The 18,636-nt window shown below is 40.3% G+C and overlaps 1 protein-coding gene across 6 annotated transcripts in view; it reads right to left on the bottom strand.

The window, feature by feature from the left end:
* Positions 1-698: 698 nt before the first annotated feature.
* The window catches only part of LOC118264938 (WD repeat and FYVE domain-containing protein 3), a 28,607-nt gene continuing 10,669 nt past the window's right edge, over positions 699-18,636 (bottom strand). For 3 of the 6 annotated variants that reach the window (XM_050705997.1, XM_050705998.1, XM_050705999.1), the window contains 33 exons: positions 18,322-18,606; positions 17,675-18,249; positions 17,441-17,596; positions 16,846-17,140; positions 16,392-16,512; positions 15,962-16,149; positions 15,351-15,437; positions 14,732-14,941; positions 14,388-14,566; positions 13,920-14,098; positions 13,544-13,746; positions 13,090-13,274; positions 12,513-12,771; positions 11,983-12,128; positions 11,767-11,870; positions 11,585-11,682; positions 11,170-11,399; positions 10,928-11,033; positions 10,509-10,658; positions 10,199-10,417; positions 9,822-9,973; positions 9,467-9,594; positions 8,996-9,230; positions 8,472-8,698; positions 7,992-8,245; positions 7,054-7,302; positions 6,620-6,808; positions 6,179-6,455; positions 5,582-5,893; positions 4,929-5,144; positions 4,429-4,586; positions 3,968-4,075; positions 699-3,161 (listed from right to left, as the gene is read on the bottom strand). In XM_050705997.1, the coding sequence (XP_050561954.1) occupies positions 3,003-3,161; positions 3,968-4,075; positions 4,429-4,586; positions 4,929-5,144; positions 5,582-5,893; positions 6,179-6,455; positions 6,620-6,808; positions 7,054-7,302; positions 7,992-8,245; positions 8,472-8,698; positions 8,996-9,230; positions 9,467-9,594; positions 9,822-9,973; positions 10,199-10,417; positions 10,509-10,658; positions 10,928-11,033; positions 11,170-11,399; positions 11,585-11,682; positions 11,767-11,870; positions 11,983-12,128; positions 12,513-12,771; positions 13,090-13,274; positions 13,544-13,746; positions 13,920-14,098; positions 14,388-14,566; positions 14,732-14,941; positions 15,351-15,437; positions 15,962-16,149; positions 16,392-16,512; positions 16,846-17,140; positions 17,441-17,596; positions 17,675-18,249; positions 18,322-18,606 (6,639 nt within the window). In that variant the 3' untranslated portion in view covers positions 699-3,002. The remainder of the gene's footprint in view (positions 3,162-3,967; positions 4,076-4,428; positions 4,587-4,928; positions 5,145-5,581; positions 5,894-6,178; positions 6,456-6,619; positions 6,809-7,053; positions 7,303-7,991; positions 8,246-8,471; positions 8,699-8,995; positions 9,231-9,466; positions 9,595-9,821; positions 9,974-10,198; positions 10,418-10,508; positions 10,659-10,927; positions 11,034-11,169; positions 11,400-11,584; positions 11,683-11,766; positions 11,871-11,982; positions 12,129-12,512; positions 12,772-13,089; positions 13,275-13,543; positions 13,747-13,919; positions 14,099-14,387; positions 14,567-14,731; positions 14,942-15,350; positions 15,438-15,961; positions 16,150-16,391; positions 16,513-16,845; positions 17,141-17,440; positions 17,597-17,674; positions 18,250-18,321; positions 18,607-18,636) is intronic. The other 3 variants (XM_050706000.1, XM_050706001.1, XM_035577609.2) reach the window with 1 other exon arrangement.

The raw sequence follows: 18,636 nt of genomic DNA, 5'->3' as shown, positions 1-18,636 counted from the left end.
CATTTATTTTATTTAATTGACAATTTGTATAACCCATTTGCTTTAAATGCGTTAGTTATGAGTACAGACCGGATTACTTGAAATGGTTATGAACATATGCATGAAACCATGTACCATAAATTGCTAATAATATATTCACATACTATACAATGCACTATTAATAAAACCTCAAATCTGCACTTAACATGTTTGATGCGCAAAAAATATCCATATTAAAGATGTTTGATGGTCAAACTGTCTGGCATCTTTTCTTGAATGTGTGTATAGCTCGATCTAGATTCGTCATATTTAGAAAAAGTTTGTTTAAACATTACTTACATTTAGGAGAAAAGTTTAGAATGTTAGAAAAGAATTTGCTCTTTTCTAACATTCTAAACAAAACTTTTTCAATTAGCCATTGAGAATTCGTCTAAACAGTTGCAACAAAATCCGTCATATTTGTTTCATAGGTTCACAAAGGGAGTCTTCATAACATTGTAAGAAGTTTATTATAAACTGAGTAAATTAAATGACATTCATACAGTACCTTTATAATTTTGTTATTCTTCTATCCTGGTACATTCTCAGACTACATCATCACATGATAACCCATTGTGCTTACGTTAGATATACTTTAAAGTGGGTTCACTTCACCCTAGGTCATTTTGAAAATATATTGAGTATATAGGGGACGAGTATTGACAAAGAAAACAAGTTGGTTTGCTGCACCACTTTATTCATTTACGGGTACATGAATACATTAGTCAACGGCATAAACTTCAGTGCCTACGTACTACCTAAACAACGTATTATATTGTCTGTAAATTATTTCTCTATACATGACAGGTCAGGTGACTAAGAACATTCACTTACACCTAATTGTTATAGTAACCTTGCTACAGACACTAAACGACCCAATAGTTACGTAACTTACATAGTTCAAAGCAAGATTATAGTATTTCAAACTTCATAATAACCATTTCATTTATTCAAGATAAACTTTGCTAATTCCTTTTTTTTTGAGTTTATAAAATATAGAAAATTGCGAATGCATATTTATTTATACAATACTTCGGCAAGACCTGTGAAGATGTATTATAATTTTATAGTCTATGGAACAGTTACAATTCTTTAAATATTAAACATTTTATACTATGGACATACATTTATATTAATTCTTGTCGCCAAGCAGGAAAGGTATAAAGTTCTGATTGTGAACTATGCATATATGCTACCGATTATATCTTCAAGGGCACGATACAACTAACGCGTACTATATAGATTTTGAACATACATTTGTCTTTAATAGCAAAAATAATTTTGTTATCGAAATACGTTATCAGTGGAAGGAATTTGTACAATTTCCGTCAGTAAAGTTATTATATGATTATAATCCCGAGTAGTAATCACATATGCATAGATAACACATTTACTAGCTGAAGACAGTGTCATAGTACCCTGTTTTATGTAAACAGTGAAAGTATGAAAGCACTACTTATTGATTATTTCTGCGGTTCATAGATACACTGGAATTTGATTATAACTGTAGTATGATTAGTTAGAATGCACTTACAGATAGCTCCAGTATAATAGACAATTATTATAATCATGTTTGTAATACATTCTGTTGTAGGACTGCATAACGCAGCCTTGTACGTATGCGACTAGGAATGTTGCATATAAATGCGTAAGCCGGGAGCTCAAGCGACACAAACGTAACACAAACTCAATATTACATGTATATATCTTGCACTACAATCTATGCGAGGAGCAATACATATAACACTCACAGATAAATAAAATATAGGTACAAAAATATGACTAGCACTAATTTATATTCACATGAAATTCCATCGCAACTCTGGATGTGGAATGAATTTATACATTTAATGACGCAGCTAATTGATATATCAAACTAAATATCATATCACAATTTCAAAAGTAATATCTTTCTAATTTGACTTTCAACATTTAATTCGATTTTAAACAAATAATTCAATAATTTATAAAATACTTTAAGATATACAAACTAATAAACTTCGAGATTTCTGAGATCTATCTTAAATAAATTATTAAAAACAATAGTTGTACAATTACCTAATCGTATTAATACTGTGTTTTTATGAAAGAAAAAGCAGCACCAAAATATATTTAATAAATAAGCTGATTATAAAATATTCATTAAAATAAAAGTGGACTACAAAACAGCTCATATAAAGTTTCATAGAAAATAACTTTGGCTATAAATACAACGAAGATGCAACAATTAGTACTTTTAAGGAAAATACTACATAGTTGGATGTAGGTACACAAAGTTAGTCTAAAACATTCATATAATTATTTGATAACGCAAATTGGCGTATGCGCTGATAAAACGATACACATTTTTATTTTTGGGAATACAATTGTCTCCAGTGGCATAACGACACACTAGTTCCATGTATGATGATATAACAGCGATGTCTTTGATCCGGAGGAATCATAACATTATCCTATACAGATATATTTAACTCCTCATAATACGAATAGGCACACCGTAACGTCTACTACGTCGAACATATTTTTATATTCATTATACATTCATAGATTATTGTTTGGTACAGTACAGTCAATAACACATTTTATAGAGCTGTTATAAAAAGCAAATAGTTATTTTTAAAATATAAGCGTTATTTATTTTTCTGTTATTAACTGTACTTCAGGGTTCACAATACGGTTATGCTACAATCGCGTGCCAGAGTTTACTTACACCTTTAGCCTAACCACTTTACAAGATTCAGGGAAAAGCCTTCGTCAATAGTTCCAGATTTTGTCAACTGAGAAAATCACACAAAATAGCTTTTATCATAATTGTTGACTTTCCATCTGGAAAACGACAGGTTTTCATGTTTCTTTTAATTTTGTGACTAGGATTTAGGTAATAAGTAAACTACGGAGACATTAACAGGGTAAATTAATATCACCATAGGGGATATAATTGCATATTGACGTACAGGACATAGAAGTAGGCTGGTAGGTCGGGCCTAGCGCGCGGTGATGTTGTCGTGGCAGCGCTGGCAGACGCGCACGGGGCGCAGCGCGCGCAGGCGGCGCACGGGCGCCTCGTACCGCGAGCAGCGCCCGCAGAACACCGCGCCGCACTCGCGGCAGTGGTGGCGCCGCTCCAGCGCCGTGAACCGCACCTGCGGTAACACAGGATACATTGTATTACACTGAATATTACGTCGCCATTATAGTTTTTTCTTGCAACTTTAAAAGTAAAAAGAAGGGGTGAGTTTTAGAATTGATTATAATACATAGCTTTCCGCCCGCGGCTTCGCCCACGTGTAATTCGGTTATATATAGCGTTTTTTAATGATCTCGACAGGGCTTTTTCTTCCACAGGCTGAAATCTTCTCCCGCTCTGGGTGAAACGGAAGGGAGTGTCAGACTTTTACTGACTAAAACCCACCTCGTTCCTTCAGTTGCCCTTTGCGTTCCGGGGCCACGGTATCTCGTTAGAACTTTCCCGCAGCCGCGGCTCAGTTTATCCCGTTTCCCCCCTTGGGGGTTGACATTTCAAAAATCCCTTCTTAGTGCTCACTTATGTTACTAAAGGAACCTCTGTTCAAAATCTCAGACTCCTATACCGAGCGGTTTCGGCTGTGCGTTAATAAATCAGTCACCCAATCGCACCCCTAAATCACGATTGGAGGGTAGTTTGAAAAAACTTATAATGTCAAACATATTTACTTGCCTATGTACGTGTTCATGCCAAGTTTCAAGTTTATAAACCCAAGGAATAAGATTTTTCATAGAAACGTTTTTACCCCTTTTCCCCCCTTGGCGGTTGAATTTCCAAAAATCCTTTCTTAGTGCTCCCCTACATATCCCAAGGAACCTACATTCCAAATTTCAGCTGTCTACGACCAGTAGTTTCGACTGTGCGTTGTCTGTCAGTCAGTCAGTCAGTCACTCAGTAACGGAAGAGTTTTATATATATAGATACCTGGCATTGTGTACAGTAGGGTGCGGTATCGTCTCGGATCCAGTGGTCGGCGGGGCCGCCCTTAGCTCCCGCCGCGCTCGACATGTCAGGGGCAGACCAACGGAAAATCTATAAAGAAATTACGACATACTTAATAAACCATTTCATTGTGATACGATAACGAATCGAAATGAAGGCTGGGTATAAAAATTAACCATCTTTAGTTTATAAGTTAAATAATAATGAACAAATATTTTTGAGAATTATAATGTTTGGGCTACAAGATGATAGACATATTATAAAATGTTAACAGAGAAAACCATTAAAAATCTTCAGAAATCAAATGTTGTCACATAGCAAGTGAGAGTTTCTTGCTTTAATTAACAACAAGTTTCTGTAAGGCTTCACTATATGCTTTGCTATCATGAAATAAGAATGCTATATTCAACCAGAAAAGGCGAATGATATAATAAAAATATTACCCGTCCCCTAGCGTCTCCGACGGCGAGTCCCCGTCCGCTGCGCGCGGCGGCGACGGCGGTGACGGAGGCGGGGCACGCGTTGTCGCGGCGCTCGTACGCCGTGTGCATCGTCAACTTGCCGCGGAGGACTAGGCGCCGGATCCATTTCATGCCGGATTCTGTGGACAAAATGTGGAGTTTAGATACGTACCAGGACGGAAGGATTGCTTAAATGACAATGTCGATGTATGGGTTAAAACTACAGTCATAAGTACTGTTGGGTGGAAAAACGGTGGTGGGCGATGTTGCCAGAAGCAGAACCATGAGAATGGGAAGCATTCTCAATTACCTAAAAAGTCAGTAATATACTTGTAACTGTCTCATCAGCTTGTGTTGCTCTCTATGCGATAATAAATTAAACGTTACAAGTTTTGAAGTCATTAACATCAAGATTATCAATTCAGCTCTTTCACATAAAAAAATCAGCAATTACAAAACAAATAAATTCCACACATCCTCACCTATATCGACAGTGGCGGGTTGTATCTTGGCGGCCTGTTTCTGCGCGGGGGCGGGCGAGGCGGGCGAGGCGGGCGCGGAGACCACCACGAACGAGTCCGTGAGGCTCGTGTCCGACTTACTGGCGCGCAGCCCGCCCTCGCCCGCCTCGGGGGGCACACTCGCACCGCCTACGTCCATGGAACATGACTCGCTTGAGTCGCCGATGCTGCCGCCACCTGTATTAATGTGTTACAGGTTTAAAATATGAAAGAGAAGTGTGCAAAAACTATAGAATGGAAAGTAAAGATAAACTGTAAGTAAAGACCAAGCCACTTCCAAGACAAGGTGCAACAAACATAATAATTAGATTGAGTATAACATAAAACTAATATGCCATACACGAAGTCTGCATCTGCATACGATGTTGGTGGTCACTGCAACAATCTTATGTCACGTCGTAACCAGACAACGTCGACTTAATAGAAGATTGAAGGTGACCCACCAAACATCGTCAGAGTGGCGGGGAGCCAGTGGATGCAGGTGGCGGCTTGTCGTTCTACGTGGAGGACCAAGGGGAGGCCTTTGTTCAGCAGTGGACGTCTCTCGGCTGATGATGATGATGATGATGATGATGACCCACTAAACTATCAAAAACTATTTATCAACCACTTACTTTTACGATACAACGGGTTACCCTTAGACTTCCGTCTAAGCATAACATGTCCCTGTTTCTGCAGCTTATTCCGATGGACATCTTTTTCTGCGTCCAAATCTTTTTCATTATCATACTCCTGCTCTTGCTTGGCTTCATCACAGGAGTCGACTGGTTCTGGTTCTGGTTCTTCCTTAGGTTCCGCGTATTGTTGTGGGTCCTCATTGTCACTGCAGGTATCTTTCTCGTCGTGTCTCCGAGCGGACTCCTTAGCGCTGGTCGTCTCGCACGCGTCTGATAGTGAACTCTCTGAACCTGACTTGGTTAGGGTACCTGTTTGGAAGATTTGTGATGTGTTAGTAGGTACTTGATTGTGTTTAATGTAGATACATTCACTATCATGCCTATCAATATCCTATCAAGGCCAGATGGCTTTATCTCATTATAGTGAAGTGACACCACGCCCTAACACAAAACCAGCGTGAAACAACGTTTGCGTTGTCTTTTGCCGTTCATGGTTGGCTCGAATGGCTTACCATCAGAAGACCCGTATGCTCGTTTGCCGCCCTATACCATATATAATAGAAACATCGACTAAAAATAAATAATCACACATACTTTCTTTCTCCTGCGACAGGCTCATTTGTTTGACTAACTCCTCCACTCGTTTAATGGCCGCCTCCGTCTGTAACTCCTCAGTCTTTGTTTCACTTTCCGATCTCTCAGATTTCACTTCAGATTCCGACTTAACTTCTTCACTGTCCTGCACTGACAGTTTCTGTTCATCCTTCTCTGTTGGTATATCCGTAGAAGTTGACGCTGGGTCTACGCTACCCCCCTCTAAGCTCTCTGTTTGTTCCTCTGCGGTTTCCGCTATGTAATCTATTGACCACATCTGCGGGATAATTGATATTCATTAGAAATTATGTAAGATGTATGTATTCAGTAGATTACTAGATAGATGTATATTTACTGCAGAGTTGCACAAGTAAACAGACTATCATGTACGAAATAATTTATATTGGATAGCTTTTATTGGGTAATTAAAGTATCACTAACCCGAACCACGCCGTCCGTAGAGCCCGTGATGATGACATTGAGCGGGTCCCACTCCCGGGTCTGGCTGAAGGCGACACACAGTACTTGCTGGGACCGCTCGCGGCCACCGATGGTGTCCACGGCGCCCAGCAGCGACCCGTTGATGGACCACGCGTACAGCCAACTACCGCTGCACGTCGCTATGTCGCCCTGTGATACATAATCAATGTTTTATGGAAATCAATAATGATAAAAAAATATATTTACTTTGTAATGGTAAGGGTTGAGAGGTGCAGTAGATTCTACAGTGCAGTAGTGTAACATTCATAATAAATTTAACATAAGTCTCTTGTAATCTAACTACTTTCAATTATTACTCATCTATAGTACTTACGCCAAATCTTTAAATGTCAAATAGCCGTTACTTCTATACAACAATAAAACACAAAACTTACAGTGAGATCATCAATAGCCAAGGCGGAGACAGGCGGCGGTGGTCCGTAGCAGTGCGGCGGCAACAGCTGCCGTATGAAGGAGCCCCGCTCCACGTCCCAGACGATGGCCTGGCCGTCCCGGCTGCCGCTGACCACCAGGTTGTACGCGGGACTGGCCGCCAGGCACGTCACCGCCTCCTCGTGCCCGTACAGACATACCTTCACCGCTAGTCTACGGCGACGGGCCCAGTATTGCCATACTGTTACCACCTGGATGCATATAATAGGATTTTGAAATAGCTTATGATGTAATGTAATACCATGTTTGAAATCAATGTATGTCAGCTAATGTAAAAAAGTAACAATTAATTATCATATCATTGATTGGTGATGTAATTTCAAGCTAAACTAGAAGCTCATAATTATGAGCAACATTCTGGGACACTCGACGTCTCAACGCCCTGTTTTACTACAAATCTATACTAATATTATAAAGCTGAAGAGTTTGTTTGTTTGTTTGAACGCGCTAATCTCCGGAACTACTGGTCCGAATTGAATAATTCTTTTTGTGTTGGATAGTTCATTTATTGAGGAAGGCTATAGGCTATAAAACATCACGCTATGACCAATAGGAGCCGAGCAGAGCGGGTGAAACCGCGCAGAAGTAGCTAGTCTATACTATCTATACTAATATTATAAAGCTGAAGAGTTTGTTTGTTTGATTGTTTGTTTGTTTGTTTGAAAGCGCTAATCTCCAGAACTACTTGTTCGATTCGAATAATTCTTTTTGTGTTGAATAGTGCATTTATCGAGGAAGGCTATAGGCTATATCACCACGCCACGATCAATAGGAACTAAGCAGTGCGGGTGAAACCGCGTGGAAGTAGCTAGTATAATATAAGAATTAAAACAATATAGATTATCCCCACTGTCCATTAAACATTTTTTTAGAAACTCACCGTACTAGTACCAGCAGTGACAATAGTTTTATCAGAGGGACAGACGCAGGTGACGATCTCTCCACAGGCTTGGGCCACCGTCTCACAAACAAACAAAGCTTTATCATTGTCGTAGTTGCCGATCCGCAGTGAATGGTCTGCGAAGCCCCACGCCACGTACTTGTTGTACGTGGGCGGCATTAATACTTTGTTCTGCTCCACTGCCAATATTGCTTTCTCTGTGTACAGGATTTGGCCGACTGGGCCTTTTACCTCTGCAATACAAAATATTAGATATTTATACCACGAGTGATTTGAAAATGTATACAGAAAGTTTTTTCGTTGGTTGTAAGTGTGAATATTAAGTATCGTTGATATTTTTTCAGCTTATCGGAAATTCTTAGCAATAGCGCGACATATTAAACTGCGGTACATGGCTATAAACAACCCTTTTAACGCAACTTCTACAACTAAATAGTAAATGCATTTCTGCTGTTATACCTTTCACAGGCTGTAAAGAAGGCCTCAAGTTTTCTAAATTGTGGAAAAACAGTTTCTCAGGCGGTGTGATGCCTTGAGAAGGTATTATATTGTTCGGGTCCAGTATAGTAGAGCTGCGCTGTGACATCTTCTTGCTAGGGTGAGCCTTCTTGAACAGTTGCTTTGGAATCTGACCAAAATTGTTTATGAAGCCGATTGTAGCGTTCTTCTTTAGAGGGTCGTCAATACTGAAAAAATATAATATGGTTAGAGGAAATTGAAAATTGGACGATAAACAAATTAACATAGTATCTGCCAATAGTTGGTAAAGCTGTATTAAACATTGCAGTTGTTTAAGAGTTAACAAGGAAGAGCATTAAGTGCCTATTCATAGATAATCAAATTGAGACAAGACTACTGTTTCTATTGCAAATTACTTTTGCAAATTTTCGACCTTATTATTTTGTAATAAAGTCGAAAGTTTATTCATCTAAGAAACAGTGTGAATTAGTTTGATGTGAAGGCACAGTCATAGTGTTACTAACTTGTAGATATCGACGTTTCCCTCGTAGAAGAGATGGTGGAAGACGTTGCAGGCGTCGTGCGCGGGCTGTCCGGTCTGCTTGTACCCGAAGACCAGGTCGATCCAGTGGTGCAGGCGGTGCGACACGTAGTCGCACTCCAGCGCCGCGCGGTGCCCGCGGATGAACTCGCGCGCGTCGCCCCGGGCCCATGGCGGGAGTACTACGTCGCCCAGGGACACGCCCGACTGCTTGCAACCTGGAATTGTAGGGTTTTATAATAAAACTTAACTTGAAAATCCTTACGAACTAAAAGATTACGTTTAGTCGGCCTGTTGGCATTATCTATACACCGTTATGTCTAAGGGAGCGTTCACTATTTAAATCGATACTATTCGAAATTCTTACACTACCTAATTAATATTGGAACCGTGCATAATTTAATAGAAATATTGGACATCAAAATCTTTATTTAAAACAATAACATTTACTTACCTAAGTCGAAATTGTTAGAGTTGACGAGAAATTCAGGTAAGTAAAAGAACTCTGGTATTAATTCCTTGACATCAGCCATGTTGTGTCGCGACGCAGAGTTCCAAGCCTCCTTTATTGAATGGAACATTCTGAAACGAAGCAGTATTACAATTTTCAAGAAAACTAGTGTGAAACTAAGCTCGCGTTTTGTTTAGCTGTGTGTTACCGGCAACTCAAAACATCCCCCAAAAATCGGTAACGCACTTTTGACTACGTTGGTGCTGCAGGAGTTCATGGGTGATACTGATTGCTTTTAAGATTAATTTAAGCTTATAAAATATTTATAAAGATGTTTTAAATGGTCTAATATTTTTACCTGTCAGCCAAGTCGAAGTGTCCGCCCTGCAGTTTGAGGAAGTGTTGCGTGAAGGGCTCCATCCTGACTAGATACGAGCACACGATCATTGCCGACGAGTAGTGCGTGCCGTAGTGGTACGGAGGAGTCTCGCCGTGAGGGTCGTCCCATTCCTACAACAAGTACGGAAGGATAAGTACTCGACCACAACAGAGGCGGCCGTCTGTTCCCGCTCGCCAGATAGCGCCAAAGAAGCGTGAGGTCATGTTGGTCTAATAACTGTAGCTGACAAAAATTGGAAGTGTAACTACTGCTGCACATTAATAAGTTAATTGGACATGAGACCTCTCGCTACACTCGTATATTAATTAGGTTTAATTAAACGAATAAGAACTCACCTTATATCGCTTCCTAAATTGTTCCAACCTCTCTGGGCTTTGAGCTCCCATAGGTTTGGTGAGATCGCGGAAGGTAGCCGGGTCGTTCAGGTCCAGTTCTAACGAGTCGTAGTCCGCTAGGATCCAGGGGAACACTGGATACTGCATGAGATCATTGTACGAACGACCCGCTAGAGTGTTCAGGTGCATCAAGTACTGGAAGTTTGATATTTCACCTCTCTGAAAAGGAATAAGATCGGTGACAAAATCATTTTAGTTAATTTTCCTTTTCTTCATAGATATATCATCAGAATAACAATAGTATACATACCAGCCACCGCTGCGTGACGGAGGTGTCTCCGATGAGCGTGGCCAGCAGTCCGCCGGGTTGTTCCACGGCCACGCCCCGCTTCTGGCCGGCCACGGAGCCCGCGGCGCTGTCCGCCATACCTGTCGCTAGCGCTGTGAACCGGCTGTATACCTGCGGTATAAGACATGTTTTAAACTGGAGTCACATTACTTCAACAGAGCGTCTGCTGTTGGACTATGGGACTTTTCTACATAATATTTAATATAATTCAACACACGTAGATTGAAGATCTCAGTTTCAAAGGTTCAAATTTATCAAAAAACGCTGCTGCTTGGTCTTTGTCAAATGTGTCAATCGTCATGTCACTGCCATTGGGCAAAAAAAATGAAATTAATGAGAATGTGAATGAGTTGAAAAATGTGTTGTAACAAACTACATACCTTGTTTCGAACTTTTCTTGGAAAAGCGAGCAAGTAATTTCTGCCGTCACTTGAGAATACTTCTAACGCAATCGGTTGTAGTAAATATCGTCTTTTGTGAACTTCCCTGTAACAATATGAAAGCAACATTAGACACACTATAATCAATTTCAATCAATATTCATGCGCAAACTATTCTCAGATTGAATCTTGTTTGCGCAAAATGGTGCAACATACTTGCGCAAACAGTAACAGGTACTTACCGAATATCTTCATACAAGAACTTGGAACATTGTCGTTGGTTGCTCCTCTGTATGCCTTGCGCCGGGAGTATAGGTTCATAGTCGTCTGGGCAGCTGTCTAAGTCACGTATTTCTCTGTTCTTCAGTAAGGTAAATCCGTCTATGACGTAGCAGTGCTCACGACCGAATAGTAATAGACCTTCCGTTGTGTCCAAACCTTGTATCCGTGCACAGCGGAACATGTGAGAGATCTGAAAGAAAATATGATAATTACTAACTTCTGCTTGGGGCGTTATTAGCATAAAAAGTAGCCTGTGTTGTTCCTGACTATAGTCTAGTGTAAATTTATTTTTAATATTGGTAGGATATTGAAGTCTACTATGACTTTAAGATTCGTGCATTTTCGGATTAACAATATAGGGGTGTTCATTCATACCTTTTCGTGATGTTCTAGAAGCCGTAAAAGAGTTTGGTTGTCTGGTGGAGGCGTTGGTTGTTCATCTTCATCCTCATTGTCTGGTCCGTCTTCGTTAGCTACGTTTAAAATGTCGATATGTGAGTGAACACTTTAATATAATAGAAAGAATATTTTATTAAAGTTGTAAGAAGTGGACTTACCTTCGCCAGACGATTGGTTGTTACCGCGACTGACGACGCCACTGCTAACGAGATCTGAAGGAGATCCATCGCTATTTGCAACATCTAGGGATGTGTCTCCACTTCTATAATTATAAAAATTATATTAATATTTATTTTAAGCAACAAACTTTATTTAGGTGTTATAATTGTACTCTGTAATTTATTTTTATAGGAAAACATAAGAAGATATCTTACGTGGTAGGTTCATTAGTAGTTTCCGGGATATCGGTAGGTTCAGCGCCCTCTACCTCACAGATGTTTCCCGCTGTCCGCCATTGTTGGTACACCCTGTAGTACTCTTTGCTGTCCAAGCTTTGGGCCACTTTGTACTTCAGTTGTTTCTAAAGGATGAGATATAATTTATAAATAGTTTTAATATATATAATTTGACTGCACAGTTGGCGCGGTGGCTGGGCAACTGGCTGCCGTGCAACGTGTCGCGGGTTCGATTCCCGCAGGGAACAACTTTTTGTTGACCATCCACAGATTGTTGTTTCGGGTCTGGGTGTCATGTGAATGTGAAATTGTATGTTTGTAAACGTACCCACGACACAGGAGAAAATCCTAATGTGGGGCAACGTTTAAAAAAAAAAAGTCGATTGGAGAATTTACTCAGGTATTATTTTATGAGCCTTTAAGTTTTTCGTATATTGTTTTATTTCTATTTTCAATCTAAACTAGAAGTTGATCAACATAATAAGAAGTAATAACGTAATAGGTCTTACATTATCAGGGTCATCGAGATCGGGTCGATAGGGGTAGTGTTGGTAGAAGGAGTGGTTCCGTCGCAGCATCTTCCTCATCCGCGAGGGTCCCTCGGTGGAGTCGAGCGCCCACTTGGCGAGCTGTGGCGCGCGGCGCGGCCCCCAGAGCGCGCGCTCCCGCGTGAGCTCGCGCCACGCGCCCGCCCACTCCGCCTGCACGTAGCGCTGCGTGTGCAGCCGCGTCAGCGCCGCGCCGCCCACCACGCCGCACCACGCTTGTCTGGGGGGGACGCATACAATTTCATTAATGTCATTACCATCATCAGAATGATATAAATAGAAATGGCTTTGAATATCTAACGACGTAAAGGAACTTCGGTGGAACTTTTGTAAAACATTTATGAGGATAAATACAGTCACAGTTTTCGACCTAATTATCTCTCATTCCGAAGAGAAATACGCTACGAATATACACACAGAGAATTTATCAAACACAATAAGGATGTTACCAAGACATTCACTAGATACTATTTACTGTTTACAATATATAAAAATAACAGTTAATTCTCCAAGAATTTCATTAGTTTGTAGTTCTTACCTGACAAGTTGCACATGATCCTGCATGTAAGCCAGTGCATGGTCTCGTGGTGGATTAGATCGCTGCTTGGCCGAGTCTTCTTTCTTCACTTTGGTTCTAGATGCCAGTCGAGTTAGCCCACCGGTAACTTTCTGTATCTTAGACTGGATTTGGTTGTGAAGCTCCCATGGGACACGGTATGTTGCCTAAGAAAACAATTATAAATAAGTACATAATTATTTAAAGAATCACATTTTTGATAGTTTAAGGTTTGCTTTTTGCAGGTTACTGTAATCTATTTAGGTCTAAGAGCCAAAATAAAGGAGACCGCCATAATTTATTCATGTTTTTCTATAGACATTTTTAATGTAATTCGGGTTTCATAAAAAAAATTTTCTCTTGCCTAAAGCAATTATTTCCTGAAATTATCGTTTTAAAACCTTGTAGACAATTATTTTTAACAATAAAAACCCACCTTTCTTTCAATATCGATGTAATTGATCCACAGTTTGTGTGCCCCCTCATTGAGTTGTTCCCTGACGGTCGTTAGGTCGGGTGCGCGAGCGTTCCCGACGGGCGGCACTAGTGTTATCTTGAACACTTCCTCTATGGCTGGCTTCTTACACACGTATAGTTCTTCCCATACACGTCGAGCGGCCCCAGCCATTAGATTTCGTCCTATTTGAAAAGATTCCATAAAATCAGCCATCCATTGAAAATACAACTTTGTTTTAAAGTACATAAGGTTTATTTTACAAAACCCCTTGGACTGGTTGGTTAGGTAAAGTTAAACAAGCTTATTTAATTTTGTTTTCGTAATACTTATGTAAAAGCCAAAAGAACCTGCTTACCTTGATGAGTAGTAAGTTTATCGTCCCTAGACTCCAGATCTCCGCTAGGGTTGACATGCCACGTGGTTCGCATGTGTGAGTCCAGAGCGATCTTCATGTTAGAACTTAGTTGCAGCAGGCAGTACGTCAGACATCCGATAAATTCTAGCTCGTGGTTGCCCGCGCCGAATATTAATAACCTAGGAAAAATAATATTAAATTGCATTAGGCTAGGATTCTTTTCACCATAAATTATTAGTAAAACTGAACTTGATTGAAGCAGTCTCAAAGCACTTTGAGTTTTCGAAAATATAACGGTCGGCGACTTTTTGATCATGTACTAATTATACATATATACACTTGTCGACTGTTATTAGTTTTGCGAACGATTTCCGACAATGTATACAATGATATGTTAATGAACAGTTATTAATCATTTCAATTTTATATTATTTAAAATTAAAACCTCTTCTCTTGTACTGAACATACCTGTTCGTAGTAAGTTTATGTAAAGCTTCCAGCACTGACATTTGGTCAGCTATTGACTCCGTAGAACGAGACAACAAGAATAGTATTGTCCTGTTCAAACAATGATGTAAGCCCTCCAGAGAAATTACTGATGATTTCTTCTTCGCTTGGGTTATCAATTTCACTATGAAATCGAATACCTGTACAGAAACAATAATAACTTCATGAAATATTATTCGTTAATGTTCGACAGAGCAAAGTAAGGACTCCGATTGGGTCCTAAACTGGTCGGGTGATTATCTGGGCTGGTATCCGATTCAGTGCACGATCAGTTTAATAGTAAATGTATTTTTTCAATAACATACCTCGTGAGGATCCCGTGAAAGTTGTCCTTGCCATAACTTGTCAACGAGTCTAGCAGCTAAGTAACAAACATTCGATATATTGGACTCGGATCCGAACAACTCCGTGTTCAGTAAATTCTCCATCAATGTAGTTAGAACTTCCGTTTGATACTCAATCTGCTGCTGACTGGTTGAATTTGGAGGAGACGCATCGAGCACTAGATCGATTACCTGAAATGTGTAATAACAATTACAATATAAGTAATGCTGTTTTGGAAAGACACAATGATATGCGGTAGTATTCACAGACAATGCAGTGAAGCTTAGAACAAAGCACATTGACGCAGGCTTACGTAATGTATATAAACATTCGAGTGTAAGGAAGCTGATGTTATCGTTGTCACTATCGCAAGAGTTGGCGGAAGCAGGAAGTGTTACATAACACGCATTGTGAGTATTGTCACTGTTCTACATAAAAAGCGTGCGACAGCCGGGAGATATACATACGTACGTTAGTTTTAGTACACAACAGGAAATTAAACTCTAAAATAAACGAATTTAGGTCGATTGTTAATTGCAGCGTTAGTTAATTCATTAGTCAAGTTAAAGATGTTGTAATAATAAAATTCCCCATATTTACGCTATAAAAGTAGGATCTCCCTGGACCGGAGTTACATGGAGTACAAAACATTGACGGTGGCACTGAGTCAGTCGCGGTTTCGGGGTTCTAGAACCAATCAAGCTGATACTATGAGTTAGGCGTTTAAACCCTACCTTCGTTGATTAGACGTTAATAATTATTAATTATACCTATCTCTTTTTGAGTACCACTGCAACATGCAAAATATCGAACAACTACGCACAACAACAAGACAACACACAGGTGGTGTAGCAACATAATGGGCAACCAAACATAATAGCGTTATATTCAATGGATGCAACACAGGACTGAGTTTTACACAGCGAAATCTGTTAAAAAATCTTAAAAAACATTTTGTAAAAGAGAAGTTCCAAAAGCATTTATTTAAAAAAAATCCTGCGTATTTATAACTGTCATAATAAGGATAAGTAGGCAGAACAGAAATGCAAAGAATTTTAAATACCAATTTTTAGTCCGTTATAAAATTTCCAAGTGTTAGGTAGCGAGTCCATCAGACACAAAATCCAGAATTTCAGAAAACATTGTTTTTCCTGTCATATATGAAAAACCGTGTTTGAAACAATCAATACATGATAGTGTCCGTAACTTACCGGTGCGGTCTTGCCAGTAACGTTAAGAGGCAGCGAATCAAGTACGATGAGACGTAAGAAGTCCATGACCCCCTGTCGGACGGGGTGTTGCGTCAAAGACCCCGCCGTGGCCACCGTACTCCCCACTACTATCTCCTTCTCAGACCCCGGGGTGGACGCACCTGAACTTTCTTCGCTTTCGCCGATCGCTGATGTAACATATAATGGACACGTCACGACAAATACAAATATCTATGAAGTTTTTTATACACAATAATATGATTTAAATGATAGACCAGAAAATTGACGTCTAATAGTAGTAGAGAGTACTATAGTTGTCAATCATTATTTTTAAATAAACTATCAACTAAATAAAGTAGGTACTAACTTTAATCCTGTGTGAAAACTATTCACGATAAAATGCATTCAGATACTAGTAGTAAGTACTTACGCATATGAATATCGTCTGTGCAGTTAGGCGGGAAGAGAATCGCAGCTAATGCTGTCAAAACTTCCGCCATCATCATAATCGGGACGAAGTCAGGCAGTGTGTTGTACAGCGAAAATAAAACCTGGATTGATGAAAGAAGATACTTAAATCACATCGTTCATTCCTTCGACATGTCAATATGTAGATAGATAGTTATCATTTGAAGTTAAAGTTTTAGTTTCAAGCTACACTTGTACAACACGGCGAGTTTTGAGCATCCAACTTTTAATGCGCAATACAGCTCAGACTGTGAGGCCCCAGATTTCCTTGAAACTAGTCGAGGTATCTCATCAAAGAGTTACCTAAGTAAACCATTAAACATTATTAATTTAATACATAAATAATGTCTCAGGAGACTTTTTGCTTTTTATAGGTTTTAGAGATCTTTGTTTTACTACTACTACGTACTACATACCTGTACTATAGCAACAGGATGGTCAGCGAGCCATTCGGGCGTGGAGTTCTTGTCGGCATGTACGAGGGCGCGGCAGGCGGCGAGCAACACGACGACGGCGTCGGGACACAGCGAGATGCGGGCGGCCAGCGCGGCGGGGGACTGGCGCGGGGGCGCCGCCGCGCCCCACGCCGCCGCCCACACGCGCTCCACCGACACGCCGCGCTCCGAGCACGCCGCGCGCACTGGCTGGCCCAGCGCCAGACCGAACAGCAGGTAGTACAGCTCCGGGATCTGCAGGTGGGCCGGTACTAGCCTGGTCGAGGACAATGGCGATGTGATAAGTTTCTTTTAGCAAAGTCCTAATCAGAGAAGCTTAAGCATTTTGACACATTTATTTTTATCAACAATATTTTTAAGACTAATGTCGCGAACTCCTTGTGATACCTATGTGTAACAACAACCAAACGCTTGATCATCAGAATGCGAACTTTGCTGTCAATGCTGTTTTTATACAAAAGCAACAAAGATCTTCTCGTCTATCCAAACAAAAAGAAAAACGTAAGTATAATAAAGGTAGGTAATTTTAAACCTTTAACGTAAAGTATTTTCTCACCATGCTAACAACGTGAATCCAGGAGCATGTAGTAGCGACGTGTGTAAATGTGAGTTGGAATGTACAGTGGTAGTCATGACCACTCCGGCCTGTTGCGGCTGAGCTATCATCTCTGTGTGACGCAACCAACCTCCGTTGCCGACACCTTCCCTGAATCTGCACAAAAATGGACCAAAATATATTTAATCCTTTTTTTATTATTATTGAAAAGAATCGAAGAATTTCATACATTACCTTTGCAATATAGCAGATTGTTGTCCCTGCCCCGAACATAGAACGACCATGATCCTCAGTGCCCATAAAACAGTAGTTGGATGAACATTCTCCAACATGAAACTGAGCAGCCAATCCACGCCCAGCACTCGAGATATCTCTTCACATACAATAGTATTTACAAGATTCCTTTGTGTGAACAGCAGACCGTGTATAACGTTGAAGCATTTGTTCCTTAGTATAATTTGTTCTCCCTCGCTCTCAGTGTCACTTTCCTTGAGGTTCACTCCTTTCTCTGTTTGTGTCGGGAGTGGTAATGTGTAGGCCATAAACTGTCCTAAGCAGAGAAGGTCGCTGGGTCGTGGCTGTCCGCCTAATAAGGCCGCCAGTAGTTGTATGAGTACATTCCTTGTGCTGACGACTTTCACGTCGTTTATAATGTAAAGAAGTTTGGAGACGAGTTGTAACTCCCTCATTGTGCGTAGGTTGTGCGTTCTGTGCGCTGTTTCCGTTGCCAGTTCCAGTAAATGTTCTAAAAGGGATTTGATCAGCCCACCGGGGGCACCGAGCCAAACTTCCAGCTCGCATATTAAATCCTAGAAATGGATAATGTCATTAGTATTATAAAAGAAATTAAAATTACAATTTGATAATGAAAGTTTACATACCTGAAAGGCAGTTAAGTTAGGAATGGAAGATGTTTCCTTTTGACTATCAACAGTTCCGACTAGACCAAAAATGAGATGCAGTATGTGTGAGTTGAGCAATTGTTTCTTCCTCTTCAGTAACATAGCTAAAGTCTGGTATCCTTTCCGCCTGTCCATCTCTGCTTGCGCAGCCTTATTGGACCGCACGACACAAACCAGTGCTTTAACACTTGCGTATAAACATTCCACATCTTGAGCCATTGCTATTAAACCTAATAATACTGAGCAGCCGCCTACTGTATCAATCTGGAACAAAAAGGAACGTGATAGAAGAAA

Source organism: Spodoptera frugiperda, chromosome 28 (genome assembly GCF_023101765.2).
Source record: "Spodoptera frugiperda isolate SF20-4 chromosome 28, AGI-APGP_CSIRO_Sfru_2.0, whole genome shotgun sequence".
Lineage (NCBI taxonomy): Eukaryota > Metazoa > Arthropoda > Insecta > Lepidoptera > Noctuidae > Spodoptera > Spodoptera frugiperda.
Note: the sequence above shows the minus strand (reverse complement) of the source record. Positions and strands in the feature narration are given on the sequence as shown.